At 45.1% G+C, this 14,532-nt stretch overlaps 1 protein-coding gene across 1 annotated transcript in view; it reads right to left on the reverse strand.

Annotated features, from left to right (window-relative positions):
• LOC142583126 (uncharacterized) overlaps window positions 1-14,532 on the reverse strand; it is an 841,809-nt gene that overhangs the window by 471,336 nt on the left and 355,941 nt on the right. Inside the window, exon 2 of the mRNA XM_075693456.1 lies at window positions 3,038-3,176. Within this exon, the coding sequence (XP_075549571.1) occupies window positions 3,038-3,176 (139 nt within the window). The remainder of the gene's footprint in view (window positions 1-3,037; window positions 3,177-14,532) is intronic.

The raw sequence follows: 14,532 nt of genomic DNA on the forward strand, positions 1-14,532 counted from the left end.
TTTTGAACGGTTGTCATTTCAGGCGGAAACAGAAGCAAGATACAAAATCACAGTAGCGAAATGACTGCTTGCGTAGCGGTTGAAATGGCCAAACCTTAAATGAATATGAACATTTGCGGCAAATAGTGTAAAATCGTAACGTCGCTTCCGTGTGCTTGTGTGAAGTCATATTTTATCCTAATTTTCGTTTGAATAAAGCTATCCTTTCCCGAGGCACATATGGCAGAGGTTGCAACATGCCGCCAGTTTTTGCCCATATGAGTTTCCAAGAAGGCACCGCTACCAGTCTACATATAACCTTGCGGTTTCTGAGTTAATACAGTCGCAGTTCTACACGCCCGAATTGTAGAGAGAGCGATGCTGAGAAAAAACCACGCTTAGCATGCTTTGGTAAGTATTTTTGCGTAATGTGGCTGTCATTGTTTTCTAAGCAAAATGTGCACTCACTCACGTCTTTTCTTTCATCTTTAATGGCATTATGTCGTTTTATTCGTGCGTTTCTCTGAAATATAATAAAAGTTTTCTCATGCGTTCGGGCTCCACGCCTATTATTCCCATAGTGTACGGCATTAATTTATCAAAGTACACAGCCAACATGCACTGACCACAGGTGAAGGCTAATACAGGTCAGGTAATTACCCCTTACCCTGCTCAGAACAAACAGGCTTTGATTTCGAGGCTCTCCTACAGTAAATAAATGCAAGGTTGTCCGGGCACAGCAATAAAGTGTGCTCGGGCGAATAAGCTTAATTTGACTCGTAGTGGCCACTAATTCTCTGAGAGATCAAAAGATCAGCGGTGCATAGCCACCATCTCGGTCCGCACTGACCCTTATAGATTAAAATTCGCAGGCGGTGCAAACAGCGGCGCGCAATATCGCCTCTTGCTGGCACAATGTAGATTAATCTCTTTCAGCAGGGACTTCCCCACCACGGTATCACCAATATTATACTTCCGCAAGCAGCTTTTTTACGTCTATTTGCCTTTTATCCAATATATGTAATTAGACTGGAAGGATGTCTGATCCCAGTTGAACAGCAAAATGGGCAGAAAATGAACTTCCAGCTATCCATGGCTGAAATGAATATTCCCGCACATCTTGTATAATGAAGTCCAGCAGTGCTTGGCGCGTACTCGACAGCGAAGTGAGAGCCCGTTTTGTTCCGACTTGGAATTTGCGAAGTTTATAAATAAAGCATGCATCATGTAATGATTTTGTTCAGCTTAAAATTTACTTTTGTACAGATATGCAGTGCACGTAACGCTCCTTACAGCCGTATTATTCCCACTTTTTTAAAATCTAACACCGAAACTGATGCTATTTTGGGTCTAAAATTAGCACATTGAATAGTACTTAACCTCTTGTACGTGCTACAATGTTTCACTCCGAAATCAAGTTGTACACTTGTACGTAATTAAAGAACATTGTTAATCTTGTATTATTGTGCAGAAAATATTATCTGAGCAACTCCAATTAGGTACAGTTGGCTGGCTTTATTATAACACATTCCGACATATACACTTTGTGAGTCAAAGTTTAAGTACCTGCATTTTCGCGTTTAAAACGTAGTTGAAAAGGCATCTTTTTTCGTCGCCGGTAGAGATACAACGCTCTCGCGCAGAATTATGTTAATTTTCCTAATGCTACGGATCATAATGATGATATACAACCACTTATAGTGCCGTACGCATCTGGCTTTCAAGCTGTTGTCTGGTGGCGACAGTCACACTGTGGACTCTGAACGCACCGAATTCGCGGGAAAATTCTGTAATGAGTGTTTTTTGCAGGCTGTACCAAGGCGTAAAATAAACAGGGTTTTCGGTTCTTGTGTTTAAGGTAGCCAGAATGCAAAATTCAGTAATCCGATCACTGTAGAAGAAATCAAAACTTCTGTAATTGCCAAACAATGCATGCCATTAAGCTTCAACTTGCATATGTGTTTTTATGATGCATCCCTATTCACTTCCCGACAGTAGGATTGAAAGAACATAATCTCTCTGATGTGCGCGTCTTGTGGAGTGATCGACGATAGCCTGTCTGGAATAATACACTCTCATGGGATCCACTGAAAGATTATTGCGTGTCGCGCTTGGTTTCCCTTCGTGAGATTTTTGATAGTGTCGTAAGCCATAATATTATTCATTGTTTCTATACTGGTGCGGTTAAACTGTGCGAGTGCCGCCTGGGAATCACTAAATGTTATCCTGTTTTGGCGCCTCTCGTACAGAAGTAATAAATTCAATCGTGCACACGATATGGAAACAGTTTCGCGCTGTTGACAACATTTCTTTAGATAACCCACATGCTTCTTCTTTATTGAACTGAAGTAGAACAAATCCTTTAGTAGACGAATTAGTATACTAGACACAGCCGCACAGGTATGTTTCGTGGATACCGGATGTATAATGTACATAGCTGTTGATGCTGAGCTACTTTCATAAACAGGTCTGGTTTTCTAATTAGACATTTTACTGACAACTTTACTCATATGAGGGACGAGGGTAACCGTGAGGTGTATTAGGCGCCAGTTCTCACGACTCATGAGCTTGCAGAAGAACGAGGTGTTCCTGACTTTATTTATTAAAGCGGTCCTGCCGTCTCGCACTAGAACCTTAATGATGCGCGTTCTTCTATTCAGTCTCAAGACGCAAGTATCTAGGTCAGAATTTGGATAGGCTGACGACTGAGTCATGATTTGTTCATAAATTAGCTGAAATCGATGGATCCAATGCTGGCATTTCTCATTCGTACGTTCGCAAGCAAAGTCAGTGTATTCTCCGTGAATGGCCCTGCACGAGTGTATGCGGCACCCTGAGACGTTCACCTGTGACACCGTTTCCATCTACTACAGCGCTTTCCCAGTCCAGCAGAAAAGCACTCACAAGTGTGCTAGCAAAAGCCGTGAAGTTAAACGTCAGCAGGCCGAAAAGCAACTTGACTGTAGAAGATCATCCAGAAAGAAGCCAGGCGCCTGTTCGTGCATATGATTGTGCGCGTTTGTGTACGCTTTATGGGAGAGCCAAAGTGCCGACTCACCGCCTCGCTTTAAGCTGCGTTCCTGAATACCCAGCTTGTTTCCGTTGAACCATGTGTCCGTCTGCGCAGGGGGAAACACCAGTGAAGCTGCGTTCCTGGCCGGTGACCACGTCAATCCTGGATTGAATGATAAGTACTCCTGCAAGCACGTGGAGATATATTTTACTCGTTAGCACATTTATATCTGTTGTTGTACTTGCTCACACATATACCAGTTCAAGAGGAACATGGGCGTAGATCATTTGCGAAGTTTTCCTTCCATCAAAGATACGTTGACCTCACTCTGGTACAGATGATTTGTGCCTTATGAAGCTGAACTTTATTACACACTTGTGAAGTGCATTATCACAGCGTAAGATAGACTTCGAAGTAAGTGCGCTAACATCGCGAGAGGACCACAACAGAGTTTGTTAAGCGGTCGACTGCGATGCACAATATCTGCCAGATATGTGCGGGAATCTTTGCCACAATGAGCCACATGAATTCAGCTGCTACAGCAGACGCTACTAAATCAATTGCAGTTGCTGTTTATGTTATTCGCCAAGGCATTTAACATTATGTTATTTTCACCGACTCACAAGCGTCTCTGCAGTCGCTGAAGTCACAATGCACCTATGAGCAGATAGTCAATGGCATGTCAGGCAACTGCGTATTAAAGCTTACGAATTGCATCACAGCGTGATTCTCTCGTAGTGATTCCCCCACATTTTAGCAACAAAGGAATATTCTTTCTCATAGCGTTGCCCGGCACTGCACACAGCAGTTCGACGGATTCAACACGATTTTCGAGGAAAAGTGAAGTGAGTTTATCTACTCTCGTGTGGGTTGCGCAATAACCTGTCCGGTGTGATTAAAGCCATCGGTACGCCAGCATGCATAAAACTAACGCATCTGGCGACTACCAAAAAACATGGGTCCCCAACAGACGAGGCCAAGCATGCCTCGACAGCAACAGGCTCAACGGGGCTTACACAAGCTACATGAAAAGTGAACTTACGCTGTCGGACTCAATTCATTTGTTTGTAATTTGCTTGCGCCCAATGTTTAAGATGGCATGTAGCTTGTTTTATGTGATTGCAATTCATACTCTTCAAAAAAATTTCTGTCGTTGCGCGCAGTGAAAGCGCTTTTACTATTCTTGAGAACCACAATTTTTTATAGAGGTTATGGCGATATTTTTAGTTCTTGTGGGGCGTCCTTTCGTGTGTATGCGGTCTTTGCAATTGTGTTCTATTATTAAGTACATCATAGATCTTACCAAACAGCTGGAGCGGTGCTCTCGGCAATCGAGTGAAAAAATAATTTTTTCATAAATTCAGCATGTCGATTCAGCTGTCAATATACGTCGTACCTGCATTTATTGACCTACGATTTACCTGTTAACGCTTCAACTCTCCAAACTTAAGAACACTCCGCCCTTCGAGTCAATGCAGAGTGAATAATCAAACTGCTGACCCAAAGGTCATCTGAAAGTTTTCTCTTTGCGCTCTCTGTTTCTTTTTTATGCGAATACCCTTTTCTCCCGTGCTGGATAGTCAACCAGCATAACGCCTTCATAACCTCCTTGGACTTCTTTACAGCATTTCTAATATGGCCTAGTGGCCACAAGGCCAGCCTTTATTCACAAACGCGTGCATTTTATAGGCAGGCGTGACGTCACACATAAGATAGTATCGGCGCAGTTTCCATGCACCGCACGTTATCAGATTTCCTTCCCTCTAACATTTATTTGTTTATTTTGCAAACTCCTCTTGTTTGAAACGGTCCGGTGGCTTGCGGGTGCGCGTACTGCGCCGTAGCGGTTGCCTTTCCGCTGGCGGTGTAGCTAACCGTGGCTCCAGCTCTGACATCGACGTTAATGACCTAGATGCCGTTGGCGGTGTCCGGCAGTCTGTGCCAGCAGGTGGGAAAGGCTGTTGAGCTTGCTGAACTGGATGTGTTGGAGCTGCGTTTGCTGCGGCCGGTGACGTGCTCTCTGCTGCATAGTCGCTGTGCTGCGTCACGCGATTTTCGAGTCGCGACTCGTGTTCCAGCCTAGCTGCCGGGCCAGCATGACGTGACCGCAAGTGGTCGGCGTGTGTAAACCGGAGTTGTTCGCCCACTTTTACAACAAACGTCACAGCACTCACAACCTGGTGCACAACACCTTCCTCCCACGAGCCACATTCACCGTGCACAGTTTTCACAAACACTTCATCCCCAACATCAAACAAGCGCTCACTCCCGCGACACCTATCTCGCTGTTCTTTGAGTTCCTGCTGCTTGGTGAGCATAGCTCTCGAAAAGTCTGGTTTCAACAATGAAAGTTTCGTGCGTGGCTGTCGCTTAAGAAAAAGCTCAGACGGTGTCTTTCGTGACACTACTGGGTGTGTTGCGGTATGCCATCAAAAAAAAACTGTCAATACGTTCCTGGAACGAACATGTACCTGACGAATTCCTTTCCAAGACTTGCCTTATCAGAGCACGTTTCACCGTTGGCACTTTTCGTTCGGCTGCGCCGTTTGAAGCTGCATGATAAGGAGGTATGCGAATGTGTTTCCCACCGTTGGCGGCCATGAAGTCTGCAAACTGGGCTGCAGTAAATTGCGGCCCATTATCGCTTACCAATGTTTCCGGGAAACCGTAAGCTGCAAAGGCACTTCGAAGCTTTTCAATTGTCTTTGCAGTAGACACCGACGACATTGGCCATACCTCGACCCACTTGGAATACGAGTCAACAAGAACAAGAAACACATTTGCACTCGTTTGAGCAAAATCTACATGCACGCGTGACCAGCATCTAGTAGGATAACTCCATGGATGAAGCGGTACAGGCTCGGCTGCAGGTTGCACTGCCTGGCATATTTTACAATTGTTTACGTACTCTTCTATGGCTTGGTCAATTCCAAGCCACCAAACAAAACTGCGAGCCAGCATTTTCATGCGACTTGCCCCAGGATGTTCATTGTGTAACAAGCCGAGCGTGCGATACCTCAGCACTTCAGCGATAGCTATCCGGACTCCCCACGTTACGGAGCCCTGCTCCAGCGACAATTCATCTCGACGTACGTAATACGCCTTGAGGTCTTCAGAGCAGCAACTAGGACAACCATTGAGAGTAAAGTCAGCTACACGACTTAATGTCAAACATCGTCTGGACGCTTTGGCAATTTCGTCGGCTGTCAATGGAAGACATTGAAATACTGGCAAACATTCTGCCAATTCTTTTTCAGTCGGCACTATTTGAGGCAATTTGGACAAGGCGTCAGCCACATTCATGTTCTTTCCCTTACTGTGCTTAAGGCGGTGCCTGTAGGCTGCAAAGGTCATTGCCCAGCGCTGCATGCGTGCTGCAGCTAACGCTGGTGTAGGCTTTCCTTCGCCCAAGATACCAAGCAGCGGCTGGTGGTCGGCGTATATTGTAAAGTTCCGCCCATACAGATAACGGTGAAACTTTTAAAGTCCAAATATCAAGGTCAATGGTTCCCGTTCACACTGCGCGTACTTCTTTTTCCGCTGCGCGGAGGGTTCGCGAAGCAAACGCTATAGGCCTTTCTTCTCCGTCTGCAGTTTCATGAAATATGACTGCGCCTAGGCCATAGGACGGCGCGTCACAAAGCACTCCGATCGGTTTGTCAACGTCGTAGAACGTGAGGACTTTGCTACTAACAAGCAGTTGTTTTGTATCTGCGAAAACATCGCTGCATTCCTTCGTCCACGACCACTTTTTATCTTTCTTTAAAAGCCTATACAGTGGCTCAGCGACAGTTGCACAGTTCCTCAGGAACTTTGAGTAGAAATTTAGCATACCCAAATATGCTTTTACTTCTGCGACGTTGGTAGGCTCAGGTGCATCAGCAATCGCTCTTATCTTTGCTTTCATGGGATAAATCCCTTCAGCAGTCACCGTGTGACCCAAGTAAGTCACCGGTTCCTTAAAGAAACGGCATTTGTCGGCGTTCAACGCGATGTTATACTCACGTAGCCTTTCAAGGACCCGCCCTAGCGTCTTTTGACAGGTATCTGTGTCAGATCCTGCCACGATCACATCATCGATATAGCACCCTACATGAGGAATGCCTTTCAGTACTTCGTCCATCGTAGACTGAAATATTGCGGGTGCACTTGCCACACCATAGGGAAGGTGTTGAAACTGGAACAAACCCATACTAGTGTTCACAGTCAACAGTGGTCGTGACTCGGGATTCAGTGGTACTGATACGCTGCGGACAGGTCAAGAACACAGAACACTTTACCGCCTGCAATTGTTGAGTACAGGTCTTCTGGCCTGGGTAGCGGGTAATGGTCCATTTTTAACACTGATATAATTGTGACTTTGTAGTCTCCGCAGAGCCTAAGACTGCCGTCTTTCTTGGGCACTGCCACAAGCGGGGTTGCCCAGTCGCTATGCGGTACTTGTCATGGCATGCTTATTTCCACCATATCGGGGGGTTGTTTTTCCACTTTCTCTTTAAGTGCAAATGGAACAGACCTGGCACGACAAAATACTGGCACCGCGTTTGCATTCAGGGCTATTTTCGCAACACAATTTTTCACAGTGCCTAGTGTCTGAGAAAACACTGCAGGGTACTTTTTCTGCAATGAAGCAACTCTATCCTCTGCAGTTACCTGACCAATCTCGTGCCAGTCTAGCTTAAGATGTTCAAGCCAGTTCCGCCCAAGCAATGCTGGTAGTTTCCGTTCGTTATATATTTAACTACTACTATTGGCAGAACAGGCCTGGAGTGCGGCCTGATCCCGGTGACCAGAACCGGTAACGCACTCTCTCACCAGAGCAGGATTGGCCACCCTGGTGCAGTACTTGGCCACAACCTCCTATATGAATACAACAATCAAACCCCGGCCCTCAGTCCCCAGCAGCCGCGAAGCAACTGACCACGGCGGCGGTCAGATCTGTAACGCTGCAGAGGGTGCTAAGAATACCTGGCTCCGGACAGGCCGCCATTGGAATCTGAACCTGGCAACGTTTAACGTTAGAACGCTATCTAGTGAGGCGAGTCTAGCAGTATTATTGGAGGAATTAGAGGGTAGTAAATGGGATATAATAGGGCTCAGTGAAGTTAGGAGGACAAAAGAAGCATATACAGTGCTAAAAAGCGGGCATGTACTGTGTTACCGGGGCTTAGCGGAGAGGCGAGAACTAGGAGTCGGATTCCTGATTAATAAGGAAATAGCTGGTAACATACAGGAATTCTATAGCATTAACGAGAGGGTGGCAGGTCTTGTTGTGAAACTTAATAAGAGGTACAAATTGAAGGTGGTACAAGTCTATGCCCCTACATGCAGTCATGATGACCAGGAAGTCGAAAGCTTTTATGAAGACGTGGAATCGGCGATGGGTAAAGTCAAAACAAAATACACTATACTGATGGGCGACTTCAATGCCAGGGTAGGCAAGAAGCAGGCTGGAGACAAGTCAGTGGGGGAATATGGCATAGGCTCTAGGAATAGCAGAGGAGAATTATTAGTAGAGTTTGCAGAACAGAATAATATGCGGATAATGAACACCTTTTTCCGCAAGCGGGTTAGTCGAAAGTGGACGTGGAGGAGCCCGAATGGTGAGACTAGAAATGAAATCGACTTCATACTCTGCGCGAACCCTGGCATCATACAAGATGTAGACGTACTCGGCAAGGTACGCTGCAGTGACCATAGGATGGTAAGAACTCGAATTATCCTAGACTTGAGGAGGGAACGGAAGAAACTGGTACACAAGAAGCCAATCAATGAATTAGCGGTAAGAGGGAAACTAGAGGAATTCCGGATCAAGCTACAGAACAGGTATTCGGCTTTAACTCAGGAAGAGGACCTTAGTGTTGAAGCAATGAACGACTACCTCATGGGAACCATTAAGGAGTGCGCAATAGAAGTCGGTGGTAACTCCGTTAGACAGGAAACCAGTAAGCTATCGCAGGAGACGAAAGATCTGATCAAGAAACGCCAATGTATGAAAGCCTCTAACCCTACAGCTAGAATAGAACTGGCAGAACTTTCTAAGTTAATCAACAAGCGTAAGACAGCGGACATCAGGAACTATAATATGGATAGAATTGAACAGGCTCTCAGGAACGGAGGAAGCCTAAAAACAGTGAAGAAGAAACTAGGAATAGGCAAGAATCAGATGTGTGCGTTAAGAGACAAAGCCGGCAATATCGTTACTAATATGGATGAGATAGTTCAAGTGGCTGAGGAGTTCTATAGAGATTTATACAGTACCAGTGGCACCCACGACGATAGTGGAAGAGAGAATAGCCTAGAGGAATTCGAAATCCCACAGGTAACGCCAGAAGAAGTAAAGAAAGCCTTAGGAGCTATGCAAAGGGGGAAGGCAGCCGGGGAGGATCAGGTAACAGCAGATTTGTTGAAGGATGGTGGTCAGATTGTTCTAGAGAAACTGGCCACCCTGTATACGCAATGCCTCATAACCTCGAGCGTACCGGAATCTTGGAAGAACGCTAACATAATCCTAATCCATAAGAAAGGGGACGCCAAAGACTTGAAAAATTATAGACCGATCAGCTTACTGTCCGTTGCCTACAAAGTATTTACTAAGGTAATCGCAAATAGAATCAGGAACACCTTAGACTTCTGTCAACCAAAGGACCAGGCAGGATTCCGTAAAGGCTACTCAACAATAGACCATATTCACACTATCAATCAAGTGATAGAGAAATGTGCAGAATATAACCAACCGTTATATATAGCTTTCATTGATTACGAGAAAGCGTTTGATTCAGTCGAAACCTCAGCAGTCATGGAGGCATTACGGAATCAGGGTGTAGATGAGCCATATGTAAAGATACTGGAAGATATCTATAGCGGCTCCACAGCCACCGTAGTCCTCCACAAAGAAAGCAACAAAATCCCTATAAAGAAAGGCGTCAGACAGGGAGATACGATATCTCCAATGCTATTCACAGCATGTTTACAGGAGGTATTCAGAGGCCTGGAGTGGGAAGAATTGAGGATAAAAGTTGATGGAGAATACCTTAGCAACTTGCGATTCGCTGATGATATTGCCTTGCTTAGTAACTCAGGAGACCAATTGCAATGCATGCTCACTGACCTGGAGAGGCAAAGCAGAAGGGTGGGTCTGAAAATTAATCTGCAGATAACTAAAGTAATGTTTAACAGGCTCGGAAGAGAACAGCAGTTTACGTTGGTAGCGAAGCACTGGAAGGGGTAAGGGACTACATCTACTTAGGGCAGGTAGTGACCACGGATCCGGATCATGAGACTGAAATAACCAGAAGAATAAGAATGGGCTGGGGTGCGTTTGGCAGGCATTCTCAAATCATGAACAGCAGGCTGCCACTATCCCTCAAAAGGAAAGTGTATAACAGCTGTGTGTTACCAGTACTCACATATGGGGCAGAAACCTGGAGACTTACGAAAAGGGTTCTGCTGAAATTGAGGACGACGCAACGAGCTATGGAAAGAAGAATGATGGGTGTGACGTTAAGGGATAAGAAAAGAGCAGATTGGGTGAGGCAACAAACGCGGGTAAACGACATCTTAGTTGAAATCAAGAAAAAGAAATGGGCATGGGCCGGACATGTAATGAGGAGGGAAGATAACCGATGGTCACTAAGGGTTACGGACTGGATTCCAAGGGAAGGGATGCGCAGCAGGGGGCGGCAGAAAGTTAGGTGGGCGGATGACATTAAGACGTTTGCAGGGACAACATGGCCACAATTAGTACATGACCGGGGTAGTTGGAGAAGTATGGGAGAGGCCTTTGCCCTGCAGTGGGCGTAACTAGGCTGATGATGATGATGATGATTGGCAGCTTCATGATCTGATCTTTGTACACTACCGATACTTCACGCTGTCCTTTAGGTATCATTTGTTCTCCTGTGTACGTGCGAAGTTTCACTTTGGTGGGCTGACATGCAATATGGGCAAAATGTGGATCGTACACATGCTCTAGTACTACACTCACAACCGCTCCCGTGTCAATTAGCATGTTAAGCTGTTTACCTTCCACCTGAATATTGACATCAAAAGACGAGTGCGTCATATTTACAAAATAACACACTTCATGCTCGGAATCCTCATCAGAACATTCTACTGAATTACGTACTTGATAGGATGGCCTTTTCAGTCACCAACATGCGCCTTCTTTTCTGCCGTCCGGTTAATTTGCCGCATTTGCATACGGGTTTTAAGCATCCTAGTCGCCAGGTGATATGGCCTAGTGGCCACAAAGCCAGCCTTTAATCACAAGCGCATTCATTTTATAGGCAGGCGTGAAATCACACATAAGATAGTATCGGGGCAGTTTTCATGCGCCGCACGTTAACACAATTTCTTTCTTCACTTGATTTTTTAAGTCGTAATCGGAGCCGACAGTCCGAATATCTGGACCATGGCCACCAGGTCCAGGCCAAGGAGAAGAGAGACAAGGAGAATCGTCGGTGAGGCCCTCTACTTCAAATCCTACGGTTAGAATTGACTTTGACGCCTTTGAAAAGGATTATCCATACGTCACAAAAGCGACTTGCTGGCACAAAAAGTGCGTGTGGGGTGCTGTTGTCGACACTATCAATTGTATCATTAGCAACTCAGTCACACGTTCGAAACACAACGTCCCACAATGAATGAATGAATGAATGAAAGAATGTTTGATTTTTAAAGGAGCAAGGGCCAAGTATGGCCAAAGAGCGCCATGTCCATGGTAGTGAGTTCGCAGTATACTTAATGGATTCTATGAAGTTCGAGTGATGTTGCTGTAAAGGGGCCTTAAAGAAATAGTCGCGGTAAAGTACGTAAAATCTGTATAGTAAGAATATGGCGATGGCATATGACGTGCGCTATGAACATTGAGATGCATCTAAAAGGAATGATACAATGTGTAAAAATATATCAGGTTATAAGATTGGCTAGAGCACTACTGCCTTCTTGCAGCCATTGAAACAAGAGGGTCTGGAGGCATATGCTATGCAACACAATTATCGCAGCGGCATCCTCTGGAACAAGGATGCTCTACGAGTTTAATGGGCTTATAACATTTAGGACAACATCATTTAAGAAGTTGAGGACTATCTTGATGTTAAAAAGTGGTTCTCTGCCAAGAAACATAGCCGGGTGAACAGGAATGTAGTAATGGTATGCAAGAGGAAAATGTTTCTTTCTCTCCGCTTCGGATTTCCGGCACTCCAGGCGGACGTGGAGGACGGTAAGCCTCTCCCCGCATCTACCACAGGTTGGAGGGTCATTACCGGTGAGGAGAAAATTATGGGGGCCAAATGTGTGTCCTAGTCTGAGACGACAGAATGAGACATCTGTTCGCCGTGATTTTGTTGCGGGGACCGAGAACCTAACTGTGGCTTTATCACGTGCCGTTTGTTATTTATTTCTTCGTCCCACATGCGTTGCCAGTGGTTTCGTAGTTTCCATCTTAAGAATTGCTTCAGGTCTGTGACAGGGACCAAAGCAGTAGGATTAACTGCATGCAATCAAATTGACGCGGCCATCTGGTCCTCTAGAACGTTACCCTCGATGCGCCTATGTCAAGGCACCCAGCATATAATCACATGTTTAAATATGTATGCTTTACACAGGACGGAATGGAGCTCATTGATTGCCGGATCTTTTTTGGTTACAGAATGACATCAAGGCCTTCACAACACTAAGGTAGTCCGTGTATATAACTGATTTCTTGAGATTTGATTTCTTTATGTGCGTTACAGCCGACGATAGCGCGTAGGCCTCAGCCATAAAGATACTAGTTTCCGGATGCAGTACATCGATTTCCGAGAAGGATGGACCGACGGCTGCATAGGGCACCCCGTCGTGTGACTTCGGTGCGTCTGTGTAGAATTCCGTGCAGGGGTGTTTGTACTGGAGTTCCCGGAAATACATTTGGATTTCAATCTCTGGAGCGTGCTTTGTAACTTGCATGAAAGATATATCGCATTGTATCAGCTGCCACTCCCAAGGAGGTAGCAGCTTGGTTGGATGCATTAGGCGAAGCTCGAGGAGTGGGACATGCATTTCATCACTAAGCTCCCTCACACGAAGTGAGAAGGGCTGTCATACAGAGGGACGATTACGAAAGAGTGTAGCATATTTCGTATCGTTAGCGGTGTTAAAACACGGATGTTGAGGATTAGAGTGATCTTTCAGAAAATATGTTTGGCTGATGTGTGTTCTCTGCAGATGAAGTGACCACTCATTTGATTCGACATACAAACTTTCAATGGGACTTGTTCTGAAAGCGCCCGTTTCCAGTCGAATTACAAGAAGGTGGACCGGATCTAGCATCTTTAGCGCGCTCGGGGCGGCAGAATGATAAATCACGGCCCCGTAGTCCAGCCGTGATCGAACAAAGCACTTGTAATGATTCATTAAACATTTCCTGTCGCTGCCCTATGTTGTGTGGGATAAAACTTTCAGTAAGTTCATTGTTTTTAACCATTTGACCTTGAGATACTTTCTGTGTGGAATAAATGTTAGTTTAGAGTCAAGTATGATGCTTAAGAACTTGTGTTCTTTGTTCACGGGTATTCGCTAACCATACATTTCGATACTGGGATCTGCAATGAGCCCTTTGTTTCTCGTGAAAAGCATGCAAGAACTCTTGTTGGGGTTCACTTTAAATTCGTTTTCGTCTGCCCATTTGGACACTTTGTTCAAGCCCTGTTGTACTTGTCTCTCGCATACTGTAAGGTTGCAGGATTTGAAACATATCTGTATGTCGTCTACGTAAACAGAATAAAAAATGGCTGGTGGTAATGAAGCACGAATGGTGTTCATTTTCACGATAAAGAGCGTGCAGTAGAGCACACCTCCTTGAGGTACACCAGTTTCTTGTATAAAAGGTCGCGACAGTACATTGCCGATTTTAACGCGGAAGGTACGTTTGGACAAATAACTTTCTAGTATATTTAACATATTTCCACGGATGCCCATTTCCGATAAGTCTCGCAAGATCCAGTATCACCACGTTGTGTCATACGCCTTTCCCTTATCGAGAAATATCGATAAGAAGAACTTTTTATGTATAAATGCATCACGGATATTTCCTTCAATGCGAACAAGATGATCAGTCGTAGACCGCCCTTCTCTGAAGCCACACTGATAGGGGTCAAGCAGATTGTTTAGTTCAAGGAAGTGTATTAATCTACGATTAATCATTTTCTTCAAATAGCGTACACAGACAACTCGTAAGAGCTATCGGGCGATAACTTGCCGCCAAGGAAGGGTCTTTACCTAGCTTCAAGACGGGAATAACAATAGCTTCCTTCCATGAAGGTGGAAGGTATCCGGCAGCCCAGATAGAGTTGAAAAGTGCCAGAAGTGTCATTTGTGTGTCTTTGTGTAAGTTCCTAATCATGTCATACATGATTCTATCAGCTCCCGGTGCAGAGCTCCAACATGTGCTCAATGCAGCTTTAAGCTCGGTAATATTAAAAGAACGATTATATGGTTCATCCGGACGGCATTTACGATCAAGTGTCTTAAGTTCAGCTAATTGTTTATATTTGAGGAAT

This window comes from Dermacentor variabilis, chromosome 5, assembly GCF_050947875.1.
Source record: "Dermacentor variabilis isolate Ectoservices chromosome 5, ASM5094787v1, whole genome shotgun sequence".
Taxonomy (NCBI): domain Eukaryota; kingdom Metazoa; phylum Arthropoda; class Arachnida; order Ixodida; family Ixodidae; genus Dermacentor; species Dermacentor variabilis.